This window comes from Tilletiopsis washingtonensis (assembly GCF_003144115.1).
Source record: "Tilletiopsis washingtonensis strain MCA 4186 unplaced genomic scaffold FA09scaffold_22, whole genome shotgun sequence".
Classification (NCBI taxonomy): Eukaryota; Fungi; Basidiomycota; class Exobasidiomycetes; order Entylomatales; genus Tilletiopsis; species Tilletiopsis washingtonensis.
The window spans coordinates 245,062-261,882 of NW_020312019.1; the positions used below are offsets into that span (position 1 = coordinate 245,062).

Genomic DNA, 16,821 nt, shown 5'->3' on the forward strand with positions numbered 1-16,821 from the left:
GGGGCGGAGAAGGAGCGGGCGCGCGGCAGAGGCGGGCCTGGCGCTTGCTCGAGTAGCCAGCAGGGAGCGGGCTGAGAGCGAAGAGAGAGCGCGGCCTGAGGAGACGTCGAGGTGCGAGGCAGCACCGGCGAGGGAGAGGCGGATGGGTGAGGACGAGAGAGGGTCTGCTAGGACGCAAGGCAAGCGGAAGGGAAGGGCGCTGAGAGGCGCGCGCGGCGCCGCTGCTGCCGCGCGCGTGTTACCGCCGCGCGAGGCGCAGACGGCGCGCCTGCCGCGGCGGCGGCCTGGCGCGGCACGGCACGGCATCGGCATCAGCAGCGGGCGCAGGCCAAGAGGGGCTCGCAGGCACACGGCCAAGACTGACAAGGTGTAGAGCGTGCGGCGCGGGCGGTGCAGGCGCCGGCGCGCAGGCGGCGCGCCGCGCAGGGGTCGCGGCGGGCCTGCGGCGCCACGCCTGAGCCGAGAAATTTCGGCCCGAGGCACTCGCCCTGCAGGCCTTCTCCGTCGAAGCCGCCGCGGCTCGCCAACGGCAGCAGGCAGGCGGGCGAGTGCCGGCCCAGCGGCAGGCCGCCCCGTGCGTGCGTGCTGCAGCACCGCTGGACATCGCGCCGCCGGCGTGCAGCGCACAAACTGCGGCGCGCTGCTGTCGTGAGCGGCGCTCCTCCTCTCTGCTCGGGCTGTCAGCGGACGCAGGTTCCAGCAGTCGTCTGCCGATGCTGCAGCTGCGGCTGTCGCTACGCGCTATAGGAGTGCGGATGCTGCGATGGATGCCTCAGGTCGCAGCGAGGCGCACGCAGAGGAATCCCGCCGGAGGGAGCGCCGCAGCGCAGCCTCTCCCGCCGCGGCCGCGCCTGCACCCGTGCCGCCACAGCGCTCCTGCGCTGCGTGCCTTGTCCTCCCGTGCCCGCGCGCGACAGCCGAGGGCCAAACCGAAAGGCGCACAGGGGCTCAAGCTCCGCTCCCGAGAGCATCACTCTTGCGCCGACGCCGCCTCGACATGCGAGCTGTCGAACGCCATCGCGCCGCGAAGGCGGCTGCAGCAGCGATCAGCGTTCCTGGAGGCCGCCGAGCCGTCGTCAGCTTCCGTCCTGCTCTGCGCCGCGCAGGTCGCCGGCGTGCCATGCGCAGAGTGCCATGCCATGGGCGGTGGAGGCCTGAGCTCGGCTGACGGCCAGCCAGTCGTCTCGCACCCGCTTTGTCGCAAGCCCTCCGTGAAGCTTCGCCTTGTCAGCGCGGAGTGCATGCTACACCAGCTCGACGTGAGAAGTGTGCTCTCCTGGGCGTTGACGAGCGAACAGGTACTAGCCAGAGGCTGGCGCGCGCTAGCTGCGCCCGTCGATCTTCGAAGGGCGGCGCTGGCTCTTGTCGGACGCAGCACAGCATCAAGCTCGATGGGAGAAGCTGGCTTCATCGCACGCAGCACGTACGATGTGGCGGCGTTGCGCGAAGGTTGCTCAACGGGTGCTGCCCAGGCCACCGCCTCCGCGTCGTTGACGGCACGCATGAGACGCTGCCACCCGCCTCGTCCAGCATAGTCGCCGAGGCGTGTCCTCGCCCGTCGGAGCCCGGATGACGACGGGCAGCAGCTCCGTCTGGCCCTCTGCTACGGCCAATACTCGGCAGCCTAGGTGGCCTGCAAGCAGCCGTTGCCTCCGCTCCAAGCGCAGGGTGCAGCGCTCGTCACGTCCTTGTTGATGCGCGCCGCGTCGCGCAGGAGACCTCAGCTCTCAGAAATGCTTGTCTTATTGCCGCATGAGGGGAAGAGAGGCTCCCATTTTGGGCTCAAAATCCGAGTAATTATGTCAGCTACCTGGAACAGTGTGCATCATCGCAACGAGCTGCAGATGCTCTGCCACGAGTCTCTGTTCTGCGCGGGGCGCGCTGTGTCTGCAGCTTTCGTTCATCGCCCAACAGGGCCAGCGCTGACGTGATGGCGCTTTCTCATCTAGCCTCCGAATACGTTGCGCAGTCCGTCTGCTAGCAAAGAGGTCCATCAGTCCACCACAGACACCAGGCCCGAGAGCATCAGCCCAGCTGACTTTGTCACCGCAAGCGGCCGGCAGCCCGCGCGCGCTCGGCCGCTCCGAAGCCGTTGGCCGCTGCCAATGCGCCCGATTCCGGCGCCGAGCCACGCCAGAAGCCCTCCGAGATGCATCCGGTACCGCTGCTCAGCGTGCAGAGTCAATCGCCTCGGCATCGGAGCTGAATGCGCTATAGATTATGCAAGCAGCTGTCTAGACGGTGCTCAAGCCGCCAGCGCTGAGCGCAGAATGTCCTGCTCGCCGGCGCTGAGGTACGGAGCCAGGCGGCTGGCAGCGTCTGGCCGTTGGCTTTGCGCCTTGAGCACACGTGTGAGGTACGCCTGGAGCGGGGAACGGTCAGATGGAGCACAGCGGCGAGAAACGCATCTTCGCTGCTCACCTTCTCGTCCATGTTGTACACCTCATCGTTGGCCAGGTCGGCGTCCTCCGCGGCGGCGAGGTCGTCGAGGCCGTCCGTCAGGCCGCCCATGCCCAAGCCGCCCGGACCCAGAAGGTCTGCGAAGGAGTGTGAGCGCTGCGAAACTGCAGACCTAGCCTCGAGACGCACCGGACAAGAAGTCATCCCCACCCTTGGGGCCATCTTGGCCTTCCTCGTCATCCCACTCGCCGTCCTGATGCATGGGAGGCGTCAGCTGGGCGCAGCGTGAGGTTCTAGTTGCACGCACATCGTCATCGGTATCCGGGGTTCTTGCGCCGTCCGCCAGCTCGTCAGCACTTGGTCCCGGCGGCCCACGCCGCGCAGTCTGCCAGCTATTGACCAGAAGCTTGAGGATCTTCGCCGGCAGAGGCACCTGCGTGTAGCGGTGCGGGACTGTCGATGTGTCAGACGACGTCGAGTGCGTGCTGGCGCGTCGGAGCGACTCACTGGTCTTGGCTCGCGAGCGCGTGCGAATCACTGCAAGCGACAACATCAGCGAAGGACACTCGGACCGGGCGGCGGGTGTCGCGCACCGTTGACGTCGTCGGGCAGCATGTCGCCTTGCACCATCACGTTGTCAAGAGAAGGCCGAGCGGCTTCGAGCAGATGCGAGAGAGCAACGGTGCTGTCAGAGCAACATCAGTGAGCTGCACGAGCACGTGGAAGCGCAGGCCTGACTCACCTCACGCGCTCTGCCCAGAAGCCTGAGATCGTCTCGGCAGTCTCTACCCACTTGCGGGCCAGGACCTCCAGCCCAGACGCAGTCTGGACCCCCTCGGAGGCGGGCAATGTGACCTGCAGGCCCTCCAGCAGCTCGATCACGACGGTCGACTGCTCGAGCATCAGGTACGCGAACGGCAGAATGAGAGACTGGAAGGGCGTCAGAGCACTGTGGTGCGCGCCAGGCTGCTCAACGCTCACCTGGGCGAACGTCGATGTCTTGACGGTAGCAAGGCGATTGAGCAGCGCGCGCAGCAGATCAGGCAGCACGGACTGAATCGCATGCGGACCCTTGCGCAGGAGCGCTATCAAGAGGTCGCCTACCGCGAAGCCGCCGCTCTCCAGCTCGTCTGTTGGGTCGAGCAGACGTCCAGTGATCGCCAGAAGGCACGACATCGCGGGCGTGCCGTCGGCAGCCGTCCTACGAGCAGACGATCAGCGATGAAAGCACGGTGCCGACTGAGCGACGCACCATTGCAAAGTCTGCTCTGGCGCTTTCCGAACGAGCGAGGTCAAGCAGGCCACGCCGCTCTGCGTGACAGTGCTCAGCAGGATGTCTTGTGCAGCGCGCCGGATAGCTCACCTGCAGCATGCTACGGTCGTCGCTCTTCATGACTAGCGTAACGAGCGCGCCCATCGTCAGGCTTGTCGCATCGACGGCAGCAAGGGTCTCAGCGGAGGAACCACGCAGCAGCGCGGCCACCAGGTCAACAGCGCCCGAGGCAAGCGTGTCGTCCACGTCATCGCGCGACAAGACCTCGATCAGGGTGCTGAGGCCGCGATGTGCCACGGCTGCGGCATGAGCTGCCGACTTGCTGCCAGCAAGCGCCTCGAGCAGATCATCGACGACCATTAGCAGCATGTGGTCTGCGAGCGACTCGCGTCAGAGACAAGGCAGCTCAGAATCGGTGCGACACGTACTGTTCGGCTCTCTGCTCCAGGCTTGCAGTGTCGCTGCGATGATCTCGGCGAAGACGCCGGCGGGGACCGTATCAGGGCCTGCTGCCTGGCTCTCATTCGCCACGAGCTGTAGCGTCTCCACGATAAGCATGAGCGTCGATGCACTTGCGACGGCGAGCAGTGGTCCCAGGCGTGCGATGATGCGAGCTGCAGTCGCGGGAACCTGCGCAGCGTCGATGTGCCGGTAGAAGCTGGGCACTGGCGTCAGCGCGTAGCGAACGCAGTGGCTGAGCAGGAACTCCTCACTTCTTGACGCATCGCACGGCCGAGAGCTTGATGACCACATCGCCCTCGGAGCCAGAGTGCGACTCGTCCTCGATTGCAAGCACTGCCGAAGTGAGCATCTGGTGCGCCAGCTGCGGCGGTAGAGCCGCGGCGTACTGCGAAGCGAATACGAAGCACCGTCCGAGAAGGAATGGCTCGGCTGTGTGTGACTCAAGTGAGCGTCGACACTACAGCGTCTGACGAGGGACTCACAGTTCGAGGCCATGTGCGGCGCCACGAGCTGGGCAAATACGCCGCCCAGGTCGAAGGTGGCGGACGTCTGCATGGCGAGCTGTTCCTGCACGGCCTCGGACACTCCACCCAACAGAGCGAGCGCAGCCTCTTCCTCCTTCCAGGCATCGCTGTTGCCCGCTGACCGCAGGGCAGCCGCATCGCTGCTCGCCTTGGCTGCGACTTGTCCGAGCCCGTTCAACACCGGCTCGGAGAATGTCTCGAGCAGCTCGTTGAGCACGTCAGCCGCGACGCCGCGCAGAGTGAAGCCCACGCCTTCGTCGTCGTCCGCTGCATCGACAAAGGCGCCAGCGTCTGCCATCCACTCCTCCTCGTCATCCCGCGTCATGCGCGCAAAGACGCGCAGCGAGTCGAGGAGCGAGGTCAAGGGCGCCTGATCGGAGGCCGCAGCAGCACGTGCGAGCAGCGCCTCGCGCGCCTGCGGTGACCGCAGAACAGTCGAGATGAAGTCGAGCACTGTCGAGGCGAGGCGGGGCACCGTCGTCCACACGTCACGATCGCCGTCTGGCGCGTCGGGAACGGCAGGTCCGTCATCCGCTGATGCAACGTAGAGAACACTGAAGGCCTGGCGCAGCGCCGTCAAGTCCGAGAGTGCAGCCCGGACGAGCGTGCTGACGTGCGGCTTGAAGTGCGACCTGAAGTGGTTCGCCATTTTGAGGGTCTGTCGCAGCCTTGTCCATGAGTCAACCGGTGTCGTGCAGCCTCAGCACGTACACGCACCTTCCATGCCTCGCTCCGCAGGCCCAGATCCTCCCAGAAGGCCTCGTTGCTCTGCAGCGGCTGCGACACTATCCGCTCCAGCGCATCGAGCCACTGCGGCAGCGTGTCCGCCGTCGCCTGCTTGGCAGCCTCTGGGTATGACTCCCGCACCATGAACAACGTCTCGAGCATATGTCGGAAGACGGTCAGCGCTCGGGCGCGCACAGCAGGCGGATAGCGCTGGAGTGAGCTAGCGTGAGCCTTCTGCTACGTAGTAAGGCTTGCCGGAGGAAGCCAGGAGCTCGTGCTCCCTCCGCTGACGACAGTGCCTGCCTATGCGCAGCACACTCACCGCTGTGTCTGCCAGCACCTTTTCCAGACTCGGCAGCAGCTCGCGACTAGCGCCCATGATCTGTGTCTCGTCCAGCTCGCCGCCGACGAAGTCCGCCAGGAAGCACATGGCGCCGTGCGTGGCATCAGAGCCGCCCTGCTCCAGGAGCTGCCTGATCGACGGCAGCAGCTCAGGAAAGTCGTCTGGCCAGTCCGGCGCCGAGGCAGAGCTGAGTGCATAGGCAGCCGCCAGCCGCAGAGCTCGCTCGGGCAGCGTGAGGGCCTGCAGCAGCTGTGCGCGCACCGGCGGCTTGGCGGCAGCGTCGAGCGGCGCATTGCTGGGCGGCAGGCCGACGAACGTCTGGTGGTACGGCGACCAGCGCTCGTTGATCCACTTGCGCAGCGAGAGCGCCGCTGCCTGGCGCAGGTGCAGCGGGTACGCGGCGCTGAGGAGCAAGCTGCTGAGTGCGTGGCCGCAGGCGGGCGTCGCGTGCAGGGCGGCAAGGTGCGCCTCGGCCTCGCCGCGCGAGGCTGCGTCCGCCGAGAGCGTGGCCGCGAAGACGTGGGCGAGCTCCTGCTCCATGATGATGTGCAGCAGGGTGACTGAACGCAGAGGCGCGTAGGAGAGGGAGAGGTCGTGGCGGAAAGGGATGCGTCGCGGCATCGGCGAAAGTGTTGCTCTCTCGCCTCGCGGCCGGGCCGCCGCTTCTTCTCATGCGCGCGCGCTTAACGCGACGCGTATAGTGCCGCACGCTGCCGCTGCCGAGTCGTGAGGGGTCAGTGGCATTGCGCGGTGATGAGGGAGTGTACAAGTGGAGGGTAGTGGTACAGAATGGGGAGAGAAGCAATCCGTGGGCCAGGTGATAAGAAATGAATCAGCGGACGGAGGAGAATGGCGGACCTCATCTCGCCGACGCAGCGAGACGCGTGGCCTCGAGGGCGTCCTCGAAGTTGAGGCCGTTGACGCCCCACGCCTTCCACTCGTGCTTGGCGATGCCTGGAGCGGGGCAGAATCAGCGCTGCTGAGCTGTGTCGAGCACACACGCGCAACTCACTGCCGCCGGTCGGCTCCCAGCTCGTTGACATCAGACTCGGCTCGCTCGAGTGCCAGCTGACGTCGCGCACCGTCGAGCCCGCCGGGCCACGGCCGTAGCCCATGTAGCGGCGGCCCTGCGCCGAGCGCTGGCCGGCGCTAGCTTCCTCGCGAACAGAGTTCACGGGCGCCGACGGGTCCGCCGCCAGCGGGCCGTTGCCGCCGGCAGCGCTCGAGCCAGGCTCGTACATCGGCGTCGTCTTGTTGCGGTCCAGGATCTGCACGACGCGGCCATCGAGCGACCAGATCTAGATGCAGTGTGGTCAGCACTGGCGCATGTAGAGATCACCTGGCGCATGCTCACGTGGATGCGTCCGTCGGCACTGCCGGAGTAGATGTACTGCTGGCCCGTCGTGGCCGCAGGGCTGAAGTGGCAGCGGATGAGGGTCTGCAGCACGGCGTGCCCGCGGTACGTCATGACGGAGCAGTCGTTGGGCCGCTGCTGGAAGCGCGGCTTGCGGTACGTGGCGTTGCGGTAGTCCCAGTGGGTCAGGCCCACGTCCATGCGGTTCGTCGGGTCGCGCTCAAAGTCCGAGCTGCTGACGAGGCTGCGCAGGTCCCACAGCTTGACGCTCTGGTCCTTGGCGTTGGAGATGCAGTAGCGGCCGTCGCCCTTTGGACTGACGTACGTCACGCCCTCGGTGTGTCCTGGCAGCACGCCCGCCGGCTTGCCGCCCGACAGCGAGCGACGATCCCACACCTTGACGAAGCTGTCGTCGCTGCCAGACAGCAGCACGTTGCTGCTGCCTGCATCGGCGAACGCCACGGCGTTCACGTCGTCGTGGTGCCCCTGAATGCGCAGCACCCGCTTGCGTGCCTCGACGTCGAACACGCTGATAGTGCCCTGATTGGCACCGGCGACAATCTCGCGCGAGTCGCCGCTGAAGCGGATGCTCCAGATCTGTGGGCAGGCAGAAGGCATTAGCTAGGCGACTTGCCGCCGCGCCGAGCTGGACGGCGCACGCACCGCCTGACGCGAATGGTACCTCACCCCACTGTCGTCAGAGCCGCCGCTGAAGTCTAGCAGCACCTGCCGGTCGTTGGCGCCGCCGTCGGCGTCTGTGCGCGTCGGCACGAGATAGACGTAGGGCGTGATCGAGCTGTAGATCATCCACTGCGAGCCGAGCATCAGCAAGCGCGCATCATACGAGCATGCGCGGCGCTCACCTGATTGTCGGGCGAGAGATGCGCGTCGGTAATAGTCCACTGTCCCTGCCGCCCATTGATCGTCTTGATGACCTTGAGGCTCGTCTCGTGCGTCTCCTCGCTGTTGCGGAAACGCATGCGCCCGCCGCCGCCCTGCGTGTGCATCTTGGCGTGCCGGTGCGGCGTCACGGTCGTGTCGTAGATGTGCACCTTGAAGTCTTGGTCGCACGTGTAGAAGAACGACGAGTCGTCGCTGTACTGGCCGCAGTAGACGCGGGCGGGGTAGCGCGCCACCTCGGTGCCGTTGGTATTGGGCACGTAGCGCTGCACGCTCATGCATCAGCGAGGCCTCCCAGCAGCTTCCGCGTCTGACTCACCTTGAACTCTGCCTTGGACACGACGCGCTGCCGGCTGGCGCGGTCCATGATGCGGGTGGCGGCATTCTTGGAGCGCTCAAAGGCACTGCAGCGCGCGTCTGGCAGCTCCGGCAGCTCGTCTGGCCGTCCAAAGTCACCCCCGCGACGCAGCTCCTGTCCTGCCTGGATCGGCTTGAGGCATGGGTCCCAGAAGCCCTCGAGAGGAGAGCGCGAGCTGCTGCCGCCATAGCCATAATCGTCATCGTCGTCCTCATCCTCCTCCTCCTCTTGGTAGCGGCCGCCGCGCATGGCTGTCGTGAGCAGCCGCAGCAGGCCGTTGGCGCCGAGTGAAGCCAGGTGCGCACGTGCACGGCCATTTGGCCCGCTCTCGTCGACCGTGCCGCCTGTTCGTCGTGTGTGGAGCACAGAGAGCAGCTCTGTCGCCATGCGTGAGCGAAGAGGTGGCGGGCGGGCAATGGTGCGACTCACCGTCCAGTGTGATTGTGTGCGTCTCGCCCGCCTCCTGCTCGGCATCGCCAGCACCTTCGCCGTCATCCTCAATCATCTCCTCATCACCGTCGAGGAAGATCTCGTCGCTGTCCTCGTCCTCGTCCTCGTCCTCGTCCTCCTCCTCTGATGACGAGAGCTCGTCGTCGTCTGCGTCCATCAATCCGAGCGGATCGACGACGAGCGGCCCGTCCTCGTCGCCATCACTGTTCAGCGAGTGTGAGCACGGACAGCTTGCACCGGCATACACGGCCGCAGCAGCTCACGCAGGCAGATACTCGCTCCCGCTCTCCGACTCGTCGTCGTCGCTGCCCTCCACTTCGCGCTCGAGGGCGTCGAGCTCCGCGGCCATGGCCTCGAGGGCGACGTTGTGTGCGCGGCGCTCGCTCGAGTCGCTGTCGCTGGGCGAGCCGGCATCGGAGGAGGCCTCTTGCCAGAAGCCGCTGCCCGAGTCGGAGCTCATGGTGCGGCGCGCGGTCGGAGAGGTGCGAGAGGGGTGAGGTGGAGGGTGCGCGGCACGGATCGGTGGCGTGAGCGCGACACAGCGCGGTGGGGCGCGGTGAGTGCGGAGGTGCGCTGAGAAGGGTGTGCCTTGTGAGAGCTGTCGCTGTCGTCGTCGTCGTCGTCGAGCGGCCGAGATGGAGCTGGGGGCGGGAAGCAGGGCCGTGAGCGTCGAGCGAGGCGGCCCCGATCAGTCAGCGGCCAGGGACCAGGCGAGTCCCCGCGCCGCTAGCCCGGCCAGGCACTGGAGCAGTGTCCGCGGCGCTGCCGCCGTGAGCTGATGCCGCCCGTGCGAGAGCGCAGTGTCCGCGGCGTCCGCGGGATGCCGCTCAGGCGCCGAGGCGTCTTCTCGCCCAAACGCGAGAGCTCGCGCCTCTCGGGTGACTCGGGTAAAGTTGGGCGTCCAAGGTGCCTTTCCCTCCACCACACCACCGGCTGCTGCACACACCTCGCCAGCAAGCATGACCGACGCACCACCGCCCGCTGCCGCGCCGCCCGCCGCTGAGACCGAGGAGCTCAAGTGCGTTTCGGGCGCATGCGTCACGACCGCGTTGCACTGACCTTCTACCCGGCGCACAGCGAGGACGGCACGCCGCTGTCGGAGAACCAGAAGAAGAAGCGCGCCGCAAAGGCAGAGAAGGAGCGCAAGAAGGCAGAGACGGCCGCGCGCCTGGCCGCCGAGAAGCAGGCCAAGGAGGCCAGCGAGGTGGTGAGTGCGCTGCCAGCGTGGACAGAGAGAGGCAGCCTATCGCTGCAGGGAAGCGATGCGGCGGAGGCCTGCACAGGCATCGCTGCGCTCGCGGAATCGGACGTGCGGGCACGGCATGCGGCAGAGATAGCGGGAACGGCGATGCGTGCTCTCGCACAGCCTCAAGCAGAGCCAAACGCTGATGTGTGCTCTCGCAGGACTTCGCTGCCCAGAACTACGGCCCGCAGCCGCTGAACCAGAGCCGCGAGCGCACGGGCCGGACGTTCAACCTGATCAGCGAGTTCAGCGGCGAGCGCGATGGCGAGGCCGTCATGTTCTCGGCGCGCATCCAGACCTCGCGCTCTCCCTCAGGTGAGTGTGCAACGACCGATGTTACGCTGGAGCGAGGCTCACGCAAGCGCTGCAGCCAAGATGGTCTTCTTGACGCTCCGTGCGCGCTTTGACTGCGTGCAGGCCATTCTGGCGCAGACGCCCGAGGTGGTGTCGAAGCAGATGGTCAAGTGGGCCGCCGGCCTGCCGGCCGAGACGCTCGTGGCCGTCGAGGGCACGCTTGTGAAGTCGCCTGTCCCGATCGAGTCCTCCACCGTCACGGTCAAGGACGCCGAGGTGAAGATCACGAAGCTGCACGTTATCTCGGCCATCACGACGACGGCACCGCTGCCGTTCTACGTCGACGATGCCGTGCGCTCCGACGCCGAGATCGAGGCGTCGCAGAGCACGGACCGCCCGATGCCGGGCCTGCCGCTGGACCTGCGCCTCGACAACCGCGTTCTCGACCTGCGCACCGTCACCAACCAGGCCATCTTCCGCATCGAGCACGGCGTGTGCCGTCTCTTCCGCGAGTACCTCGACAACGAGGGCTTCCTAGAGATCCACTCGCCCAAGCTGCAGGGCGCGGCGACGGAGAGCGGCGCTTCGGTGTTCAAGGTCTCGTACTTCAAGGGCGAGGCCTTCCTGGCGCAGTCGCCGCAGCTCGCCAAGCAGATGGCCATCGCGGCCGACTTTGGCAAGGTGTACGAGATCGGTCCCGTCTTCCGTGCCGAGGACAGCAACACGCCGCGGCACATGACCGAGTTCACCGGCCTCGACCTGGAGATGGCGTTCAACGAGCACTACCACGAGGTGCTCGACCTGCTCACCGGCCTCTTCACCTTCATCTTCCAGCAGCTGCCCATCCGCTACGCCAAGGAGCTCGCGCTGGTCAAGCGTCAGTTCCCCGTGCCCGACTTCCTCGTGCCCGACAAGATGCCGCGCATCACCTTCAAGGAGGCGATCGCCTTCCTGCGCGAGGACGGCGTCAAGAACGCCGACGGCTCGGAGCTGAGCGAGCTCGAGGACCTCTCGTGAGTGTGCGGTGCGGGTCTGCGTCTCTGCCTTCGTGCTCACTTCCGCCGCAGCACCGAGCAGGAGCGCATCGTCGGCCGCATCGTGCGGGAAAAGTTCCACTCCGACTTTGTCGTCATCGACAAGTACCCGCTGGCCGTGCGCCCGTTCTACACGATGCCCGACCCGGCGAACCCGGTGAGTTGCCGCGCGCTTCGACGGCTCGAGCCTGCCGTTCTGACGACCCGCCGCAGGAGTACTCCAACTCCTACGACTTCATCATGCGCGGCAACGAGATCCTCTCTGGCGCCCAGCGTATCCACGACGCGCCGACATTGGAGGCGTCGATGGCCAAGGCCGGCGTGCCGGTCGAGTCGATGCCCTCGTACGTCAACGCCTTCCGCGCCGGCTGCCCGCCGCACGCTGGCGGCGGCATCGGTCTCGAGCGCGTCGTGCAGTTCTTCCTCGGCCTCGGCAACATTCGCCGCGCCTCGCTCTTCCCGCGCGACCCCAAGCGCCTCGAGCCCTGAGCGGCGGGCACGAGGGAAAGACACAATGCGATGGTGAAACAATCTATGGCATGACGTGGCGTCTGGGCCTCTCTGGCAGGCCTCCTCCTCCCCAAGTGTGTGTGCGCGTCCGCACGGCGCGCGTGACAGAGCCTGCCAGCGCTGCTCCCGCGCCGGGGAACGAGTAAGAGTAGACGGGTGCAAAGAGACAAAGCAGAGGGAAAGTGGCGAGCGGCGCTGCGTGCAGCCGCGCGCTGCTCTGTGCTTTTGGACTCGCTTAGAGCATGAAGCTGCGGAGGGCGCGGGTCAGTGCCTGCTGCAGCAGCGCGCAAGAGCGCAGCACTCACCTGAGCGGGTTCTCGAGGGCATCCTTGAAGGCCTTCATCCACTTGGCTGCGGTGGCGCCGTCGACGATGCGGTGGTCGGCGCTGATGGTGGCCTGCATGACCATGGCCTTGCGCCAGCCCTGCTCGCTGGCATCGTCGGGCACGATGCGCGCCTCGGTGCCGCCGATGGCGAGGATGGCCGACTGCGGCGGGTTGATGATGGCGGTGAAGTGCGTGATGCCCATCATGCCCATGTTGGAGATGGTGAAGCTGCCGCCCTGGTACTCCTCGGGCTTCAGCTTGCCCTCGCGCGCGCGCGACGCCAGCGACTTGGTCGACGCGCTGATCGTCGCCAGGCCGCTGGCGCCGACGTCCTTGACGATGGGCGTGATCAGGCCCGTCGGCGTGGACACAGCAATGGAGATGTCGGCCTTGTGGTAGCTGCAGAAGGCCGTCAGTAGCCGTTAAGGGCTCGCGCAGCCGCACACGCGCGCAGACTCACCTGCGCACGAAGTCGCCCATCCAGCTGGCGTTCACCTCCGGCACCTCGCGCAGCGCCACACCTGCTGCCTTGGTGATGAAGTCGCCCACAGACAGCTTGGCGGCCTTGGCCAGCGCCTTGTCCGCGCCGGCCTTCTTCTCGCTGGCGTCGTTGAACGCCTGGCGCAGCTTGAGCACGCGGTCCATCTCGACGTCAATCGAGACGTAGTAGTGCGGCAGCTGCTGCTTCGACTCGGTCAGGCGCGAGGCAATGACGCGGCGCATGTTGCTGACGGGCGAGTCGGTGTAGTCTGCCGAGGCCGGGGCCGGCGCGCTCGGCGCCGGTGCAGAGGAGCGCGACGAGGAGGCAGCCGGAGCCGGAGCCGACTTGGCGGGTGCGGCGGGTGCGGCAGAGGGCTTGAATGCCTCAATGTCCGCCTTGACGATGCGGCCCGAGGGGCCAGTGCCCTTGACCTGCGCCAGCGGGATGCCTTGCTCCTGCGCCAGGCGCTTGGCCAGCGGGCTGGCAAAGATGCGCGAGCCCTCGGCGCGCGGCGCCGACAGCTGCTGCGGCTCCGGCTTGGACTCCTCCTTGGGCGGCGCCGGCTTGGACTCCTCCTTCTTGGGCTCCTCCTTGGGGGCCTCCTTAGCCTCCTCCTTGGGCGCCTCGCTGGCCGCAGCACCAGTGTCTGCGTCAGCGGCAAGCGCATCGGCGCCCGAGAGGTCGTCACCCTCCTCGCCAATGATGGCAATGGTGGAGTTGACCGGCACGCCCTTGCTGCCGTCGCCAACCTGTGCGCGGGCGGTGTGAGGGGCGCCTGGAGCGCACAGCGTGCAGATCACTCACGAGGATCTTGGCCATCACGCCGTCGTCCTGCGCCTCAACGTCCATGGTTGCCTTGTCGGTCTCCTGCAAAGCGGCGCGAGCATCAGCAGCAGCACCTCACAGCGCTTCTGCGCATCGCCAGCACCGCGCGCGCACGCACAATCTCGAGGAGCACGTCGCCGGCGCTGAAGCTCTCGCCGGGCTGCTTCTTCCACGCGGCAATGCCGCCCTCGGTCATCGTCGGGCTCATCGCCGGCATGTTGAACTTGGTGAGCGCGGCGGCGCGCGGCGTCGTGTGGAACGCAGCGGCGGCTGGGTGGAGAGTGTGTGAGCAGGGCAGGAGTGTTGGTCGAGAGCGCGCGGCCGCCTCACCGAGCGGGCGCGCGGCCGAGAGCCGGCGCGGGAGAAGACGGATGGCCTGCATCGTGAGGAGTGCAGCGACAAGAAGCGACGGAGAGAGGGAGTGGATGGAGGATGCAGAAGCAAGGCAGGGCCCGGATGATGAGGCGAGCCAGGTGGACCCGCGGCCGCGCACGAGCGAGCGAGCTCGGCGTCGGCCCCGTCGAAGAACTTGCGGCGGCGCTGCGCCGAGACCGCACCGCTCGTCTGCTGCTGCTGCTGCCAGCGCTCCGCCGCGCTCGGTGGCCGGCGCCGACAGAGGTCCCGCCGAGCAGTTGTTGTATTGCGCCGCGGCCGCAGTGTAAGCTGCGAATACAACGCAGGTGTGCCTTTGGGCGCCCGCGCGCACGGGCACCGCGCAGGCACGCCGCCTGCAGGCGCTGTGCTGGGGCGCCCCAGCGCTCGCTTTCGGCGGAGCGCGGTCCGGCGGCGCCCGGGAGCCGCCGTGGCGTGGGAGCAGCAGCTGTCGCGCCTCCTCCCCACACGGCTGACGTCTACCTTGTCAAGCAGAGAGGCATAGCATTAGGCACGTCAGGTCATGAAATACAGTCGGCAGGGCAGGGCAGCATCTACGAGTCGCGAGGCACCTCTCCGTCTAGGCGGCCTTCTTGAGGGCCTGCGTGTCCTTCTGCGCCTGCTGCGCCGAGACGCGCGGCACCGTGCCCAGGCCGAGCCAGCAGCCGGCCCGCTTCCACAGCGGCACCGTGTCCGGCCGGCTGGCGTTGCGCGGCAGGCCCGTGTAGATGAGGTCGTCCCACACGGGGAACGTGGCGCGCTGCAGGAAGCGCCACTGCCAGTCCGGGTACATGGCCGTGACGCGCCCCGAGGCCTTGTCGACGTACCACGAGCCGCAGCCCGTGCTGAACACGAGCTTCGCCATGGCGTGCTGGATCCACTGCTGCTCCTGCAGCTCGGCCTCGAGCTTGACGTCGACGCTGGGCAGCGCGCGCGCCGTCGGCAGCTGCGCCTGCCCGGGCAGGTGCTTGATCTGCGCGTCGGTGGGCCGCGGCGCCTGGACGATGGGCTTGATGAGCTCGATGATGTAGCTGATCTGCGCCTCGCTCGTAAAGATCAGGCTCATGTGGCCCGTCGCGCTGTTCGTGCCCACGCAGGTCTGGCAGGAGGCGGTCAGCATGCTTCTCGCGCAGTACGCCTGCTGGTAGCACTCACGAAGAAGTTGGGCAGGCCGCTGAGCATCGTCGAGCGGTATGACATGGGTCCGCCGCCGCCGTGGCGCTCAAAGTGCTCGTGGATCTCCCGGCCCTCCTTGTCCCAGATGGTCATCGGGAACCCGTTGCGCGCCGTGGCGAAGCCCGTGGCGAGGATGATCACATCCGCCGGGAGCTTGCGCCCGTCGGCCGTCTCGACGTGCTTGGGGTGGATCTTGACGAGCTTGCTCGACTCGAGGTGCACGTTGTTGCGCTTCAGCGCCGGCAGGTACGTCTCGTCAATCACGCGCCGCTTGCATCTGAGGGAAGGGCCGCGTCAGACGTGCATCGCGCGCAGCGCTGACCGCAGCGCACACTCACCCGACCTTCATCTCCTTCTGCGTCGTGAGCAGCATGGGCCAGTACTCCTTCGGCGCATTGTTCTTGACGTTGGCGGTGCACTTGCGCGCCCACCACCAGCGGAACACGTGGCCGATGGGGTTGAGCTGCGTGATGAAGAAGTGCGACTCGAGCACCATCCACACGAGGAAGCGCTGCAGGTTGCGGAAGAAGGCAAAGTGCCGCACGAGCCAGCGCCAGCCGGGCAGCTTCGTGAAGGGGTCCTTGGGCACGGGCGCGTACCAGTGCTTCGAGCGCACGAACTGCGTGAGCGACTTGGCCTTCTCCGCGACCGGCGGAACGAACTGCGTGGCGGAGCAGCCTGCAGCGCAGGTGTCAGACAAGTGCAGTCTCGCGCGCGTGCAGCGTGCAACCGCTCCCTCCTGCCCTCTCTCACGCCCCTCTGTCCGTCTGCCGTGCGACTCACCGTTGCCCACCACGATCACGTTCTTGTTGTTCAGGTCCGCGTCATGGTTCCAGCGCGCAGAGTGGAAGAGCGGGCCCTCGAACGTCTCGTGCCCGTCGATGGTGCACTCGTTGGGCTGGCTCAGGCCGCCAACGGCCGAGACAAAGACAGGCGCGACGTAGTGGTGCAGCTCGCCGCCGTCGACGTCCTCGCACCAGAGGTGCCAGAGGCTGGTCGACTTGTCGAAGCGCGCCTCGCGCACCGTCGTGGAGAGGTGCATGCGGTCGTTGAGGCGGTACTCGGCGACGACAGTGAGGAAGTCTGCGCGTGCGTGAGCGTCCTGCACAGATGTCACGCGAGCTCACCGGACGACTCACACTCGCGCAGCTCAGCCTGCTTGGGGAAGAAACTGCTCCAGTCCGTCTTCTGGCGGAAGGAGAAGGAGTACACGGGCGAGGGCACATCGCAGCCGGCGTTGGGGTACTGTACTCGAGGTCAGCGCTGTGCTGTGAGCTGACTGTTCAGTTGCTGCTCACTGTGTTCACGCTCCAGGCTGTAGTGGAGGCAGCAGTGCGTCAGCCAAGCTGCCAGCGCCTCGTCGCAACGACACCAAGTAGGGCGCCTGCCCTGCACTCCTCCCACCGCTCCACTCACTGCCGGCAGGCGCAGGCTCCTTGTCGAGGATGACAAAGTCCTCGACGCCGAGCCGCTTGCGCAGCATGCACGCCATAGCGATCCCGGAGACGCCCGCGCCGACGATGACGACCTGGCGGTACTGCGGGCGGATGTTCTTGCTTGCGTACGACGACATGTCGGGCGACAGCGAGATGGTGGAGCGGAGACAGGCGTTGCGAAGAATGCGGGGCCCGCCAGCGAGGTGGTGGAGCGGAGATAGGCGTTGCGAAGAGTGCGGGGTGCCTTATGAGGCGGCCGCTCATCGGGCGCCAGAGTGGCACGTCGGCGCAACCATGAGGGGCAAGCGAGCGAGACACCGCAGGCGCGCCGCGT

The 16,821-nt window shown here is 66.9% G+C and overlaps 6 protein-coding genes across 6 annotated transcripts; 2 read left to right on the top strand and 4 right to left on the bottom strand.

Moving 5' to 3' along the window:
• The first annotated feature begins 678 nt into the window (after positions 1 to 678).
• Positions 679 to 1,809, top strand: FA09DRAFT_332115 (hypothetical protein). Its single transcript, XM_025743320.1, has one exon. It carries the CDS (start codon positions 714 to 716, stop codon positions 1,533 to 1,535), a length of 822 nt encoding a protein of 273 aa, XP_025595753.1. The 5' UTR covers positions 679 to 713; the 3' UTR covers positions 1,536 to 1,809.
• A 763-nt stretch (positions 1,810 to 2,572) lies between these two features.
• Positions 2,573 to 6,268, bottom strand: FA09DRAFT_301512 (ARM repeat-containing protein; the record flags this gene model as incomplete). Its single annotated transcript, XM_025740370.1, has 13 exons — positions 2,573 to 2,653; positions 2,708 to 2,853; positions 2,908 to 2,937; positions 2,994 to 3,085; positions 3,143 to 3,330; positions 3,382 to 3,601; positions 3,641 to 3,711; positions 3,764 to 4,047; positions 4,096 to 4,331; positions 4,387 to 4,564; positions 4,618 to 5,317; positions 5,377 to 5,595; positions 5,708 to 6,268. The coding sequence occupies 13 exons, from the start codon at positions 6,266 to 6,268 to the stop codon at positions 2,573 to 2,575; spliced, it is 3,006 nt and encodes a 1,001-aa protein (XP_025595754.1).
• A 178-nt stretch (positions 6,269 to 6,446) lies between these two features.
• FA09DRAFT_312156 (WD40 repeat-like protein) lies at positions 6,447 to 9,442 on the bottom strand. The gene is made up of 8 exons (XM_025740685.1): positions 9,054 to 9,442; positions 8,770 to 8,993; positions 8,302 to 8,717; positions 7,946 to 8,248; positions 7,746 to 7,892; positions 7,083 to 7,679; positions 6,741 to 7,026; positions 6,447 to 6,682 (listed from the first exon to the last, which is right to left on the bottom strand). Exons 1-8 carry the CDS (start codon positions 9,248 to 9,250, stop codon positions 6,588 to 6,590), a joined length of 2,265 nt encoding a protein of 754 aa, XP_025595755.1. The 5' UTR covers positions 9,251 to 9,442; the 3' UTR covers positions 6,447 to 6,587.
• A 233-nt stretch (positions 9,443 to 9,675) lies between these two features.
• Positions 9,676 to 11,943, top strand: FA09DRAFT_362846 (aspartyl-tRNA synthetase). The gene is made up of 6 exons (XM_025745519.1): positions 9,676 to 9,808; positions 9,868 to 9,997; positions 10,195 to 10,348; positions 10,404 to 11,340; positions 11,395 to 11,518; positions 11,575 to 11,943. Exons 1-6 carry the CDS (start codon positions 9,750 to 9,752, stop codon positions 11,848 to 11,850), a joined length of 1,680 nt encoding a protein of 559 aa, XP_025595756.1. The 5' UTR covers positions 9,676 to 9,749; the 3' UTR covers positions 11,851 to 11,943.
• Positions 11,874 to 13,926, bottom strand: FA09DRAFT_332118 (pyruvate dehydrogenase). Its single transcript, XM_025743321.1, has 6 exons — positions 13,834 to 13,926; positions 13,622 to 13,773; positions 13,483 to 13,545; positions 12,658 to 13,427; positions 12,177 to 12,596; positions 11,874 to 12,119 (listed from the first exon to the last, which is right to left on the bottom strand). The coding sequence occupies exons 1-6, from the start codon at positions 13,883 to 13,885 to the stop codon at positions 12,107 to 12,109; spliced, it is 1,470 nt and encodes a 489-aa protein (XP_025595757.1). The 5' UTR covers positions 13,886 to 13,926; the 3' UTR covers positions 11,874 to 12,106.
• Positions 13,927 to 14,363: 437 nt separating this feature from the next.
• On the bottom strand, positions 14,364 to 16,786 carry FA09DRAFT_332119 (FAD/NAD(P)-binding domain-containing protein). The gene is made up of 7 exons (XM_025743322.1): positions 16,468 to 16,786; positions 16,350 to 16,366; positions 16,191 to 16,296; positions 15,835 to 16,134; positions 15,390 to 15,729; positions 15,031 to 15,328; positions 14,364 to 14,974 (listed from the first exon to the last, which is right to left on the bottom strand). The coding sequence occupies exons 1-7, from the start codon at positions 16,622 to 16,624 to the stop codon at positions 14,456 to 14,458; spliced, it is 1,737 nt and encodes a 578-aa protein (XP_025595758.1). The 5' UTR covers positions 16,625 to 16,786; the 3' UTR covers positions 14,364 to 14,455.
• Between the last annotated feature and the right edge of the window lie 35 nt (positions 16,787 to 16,821).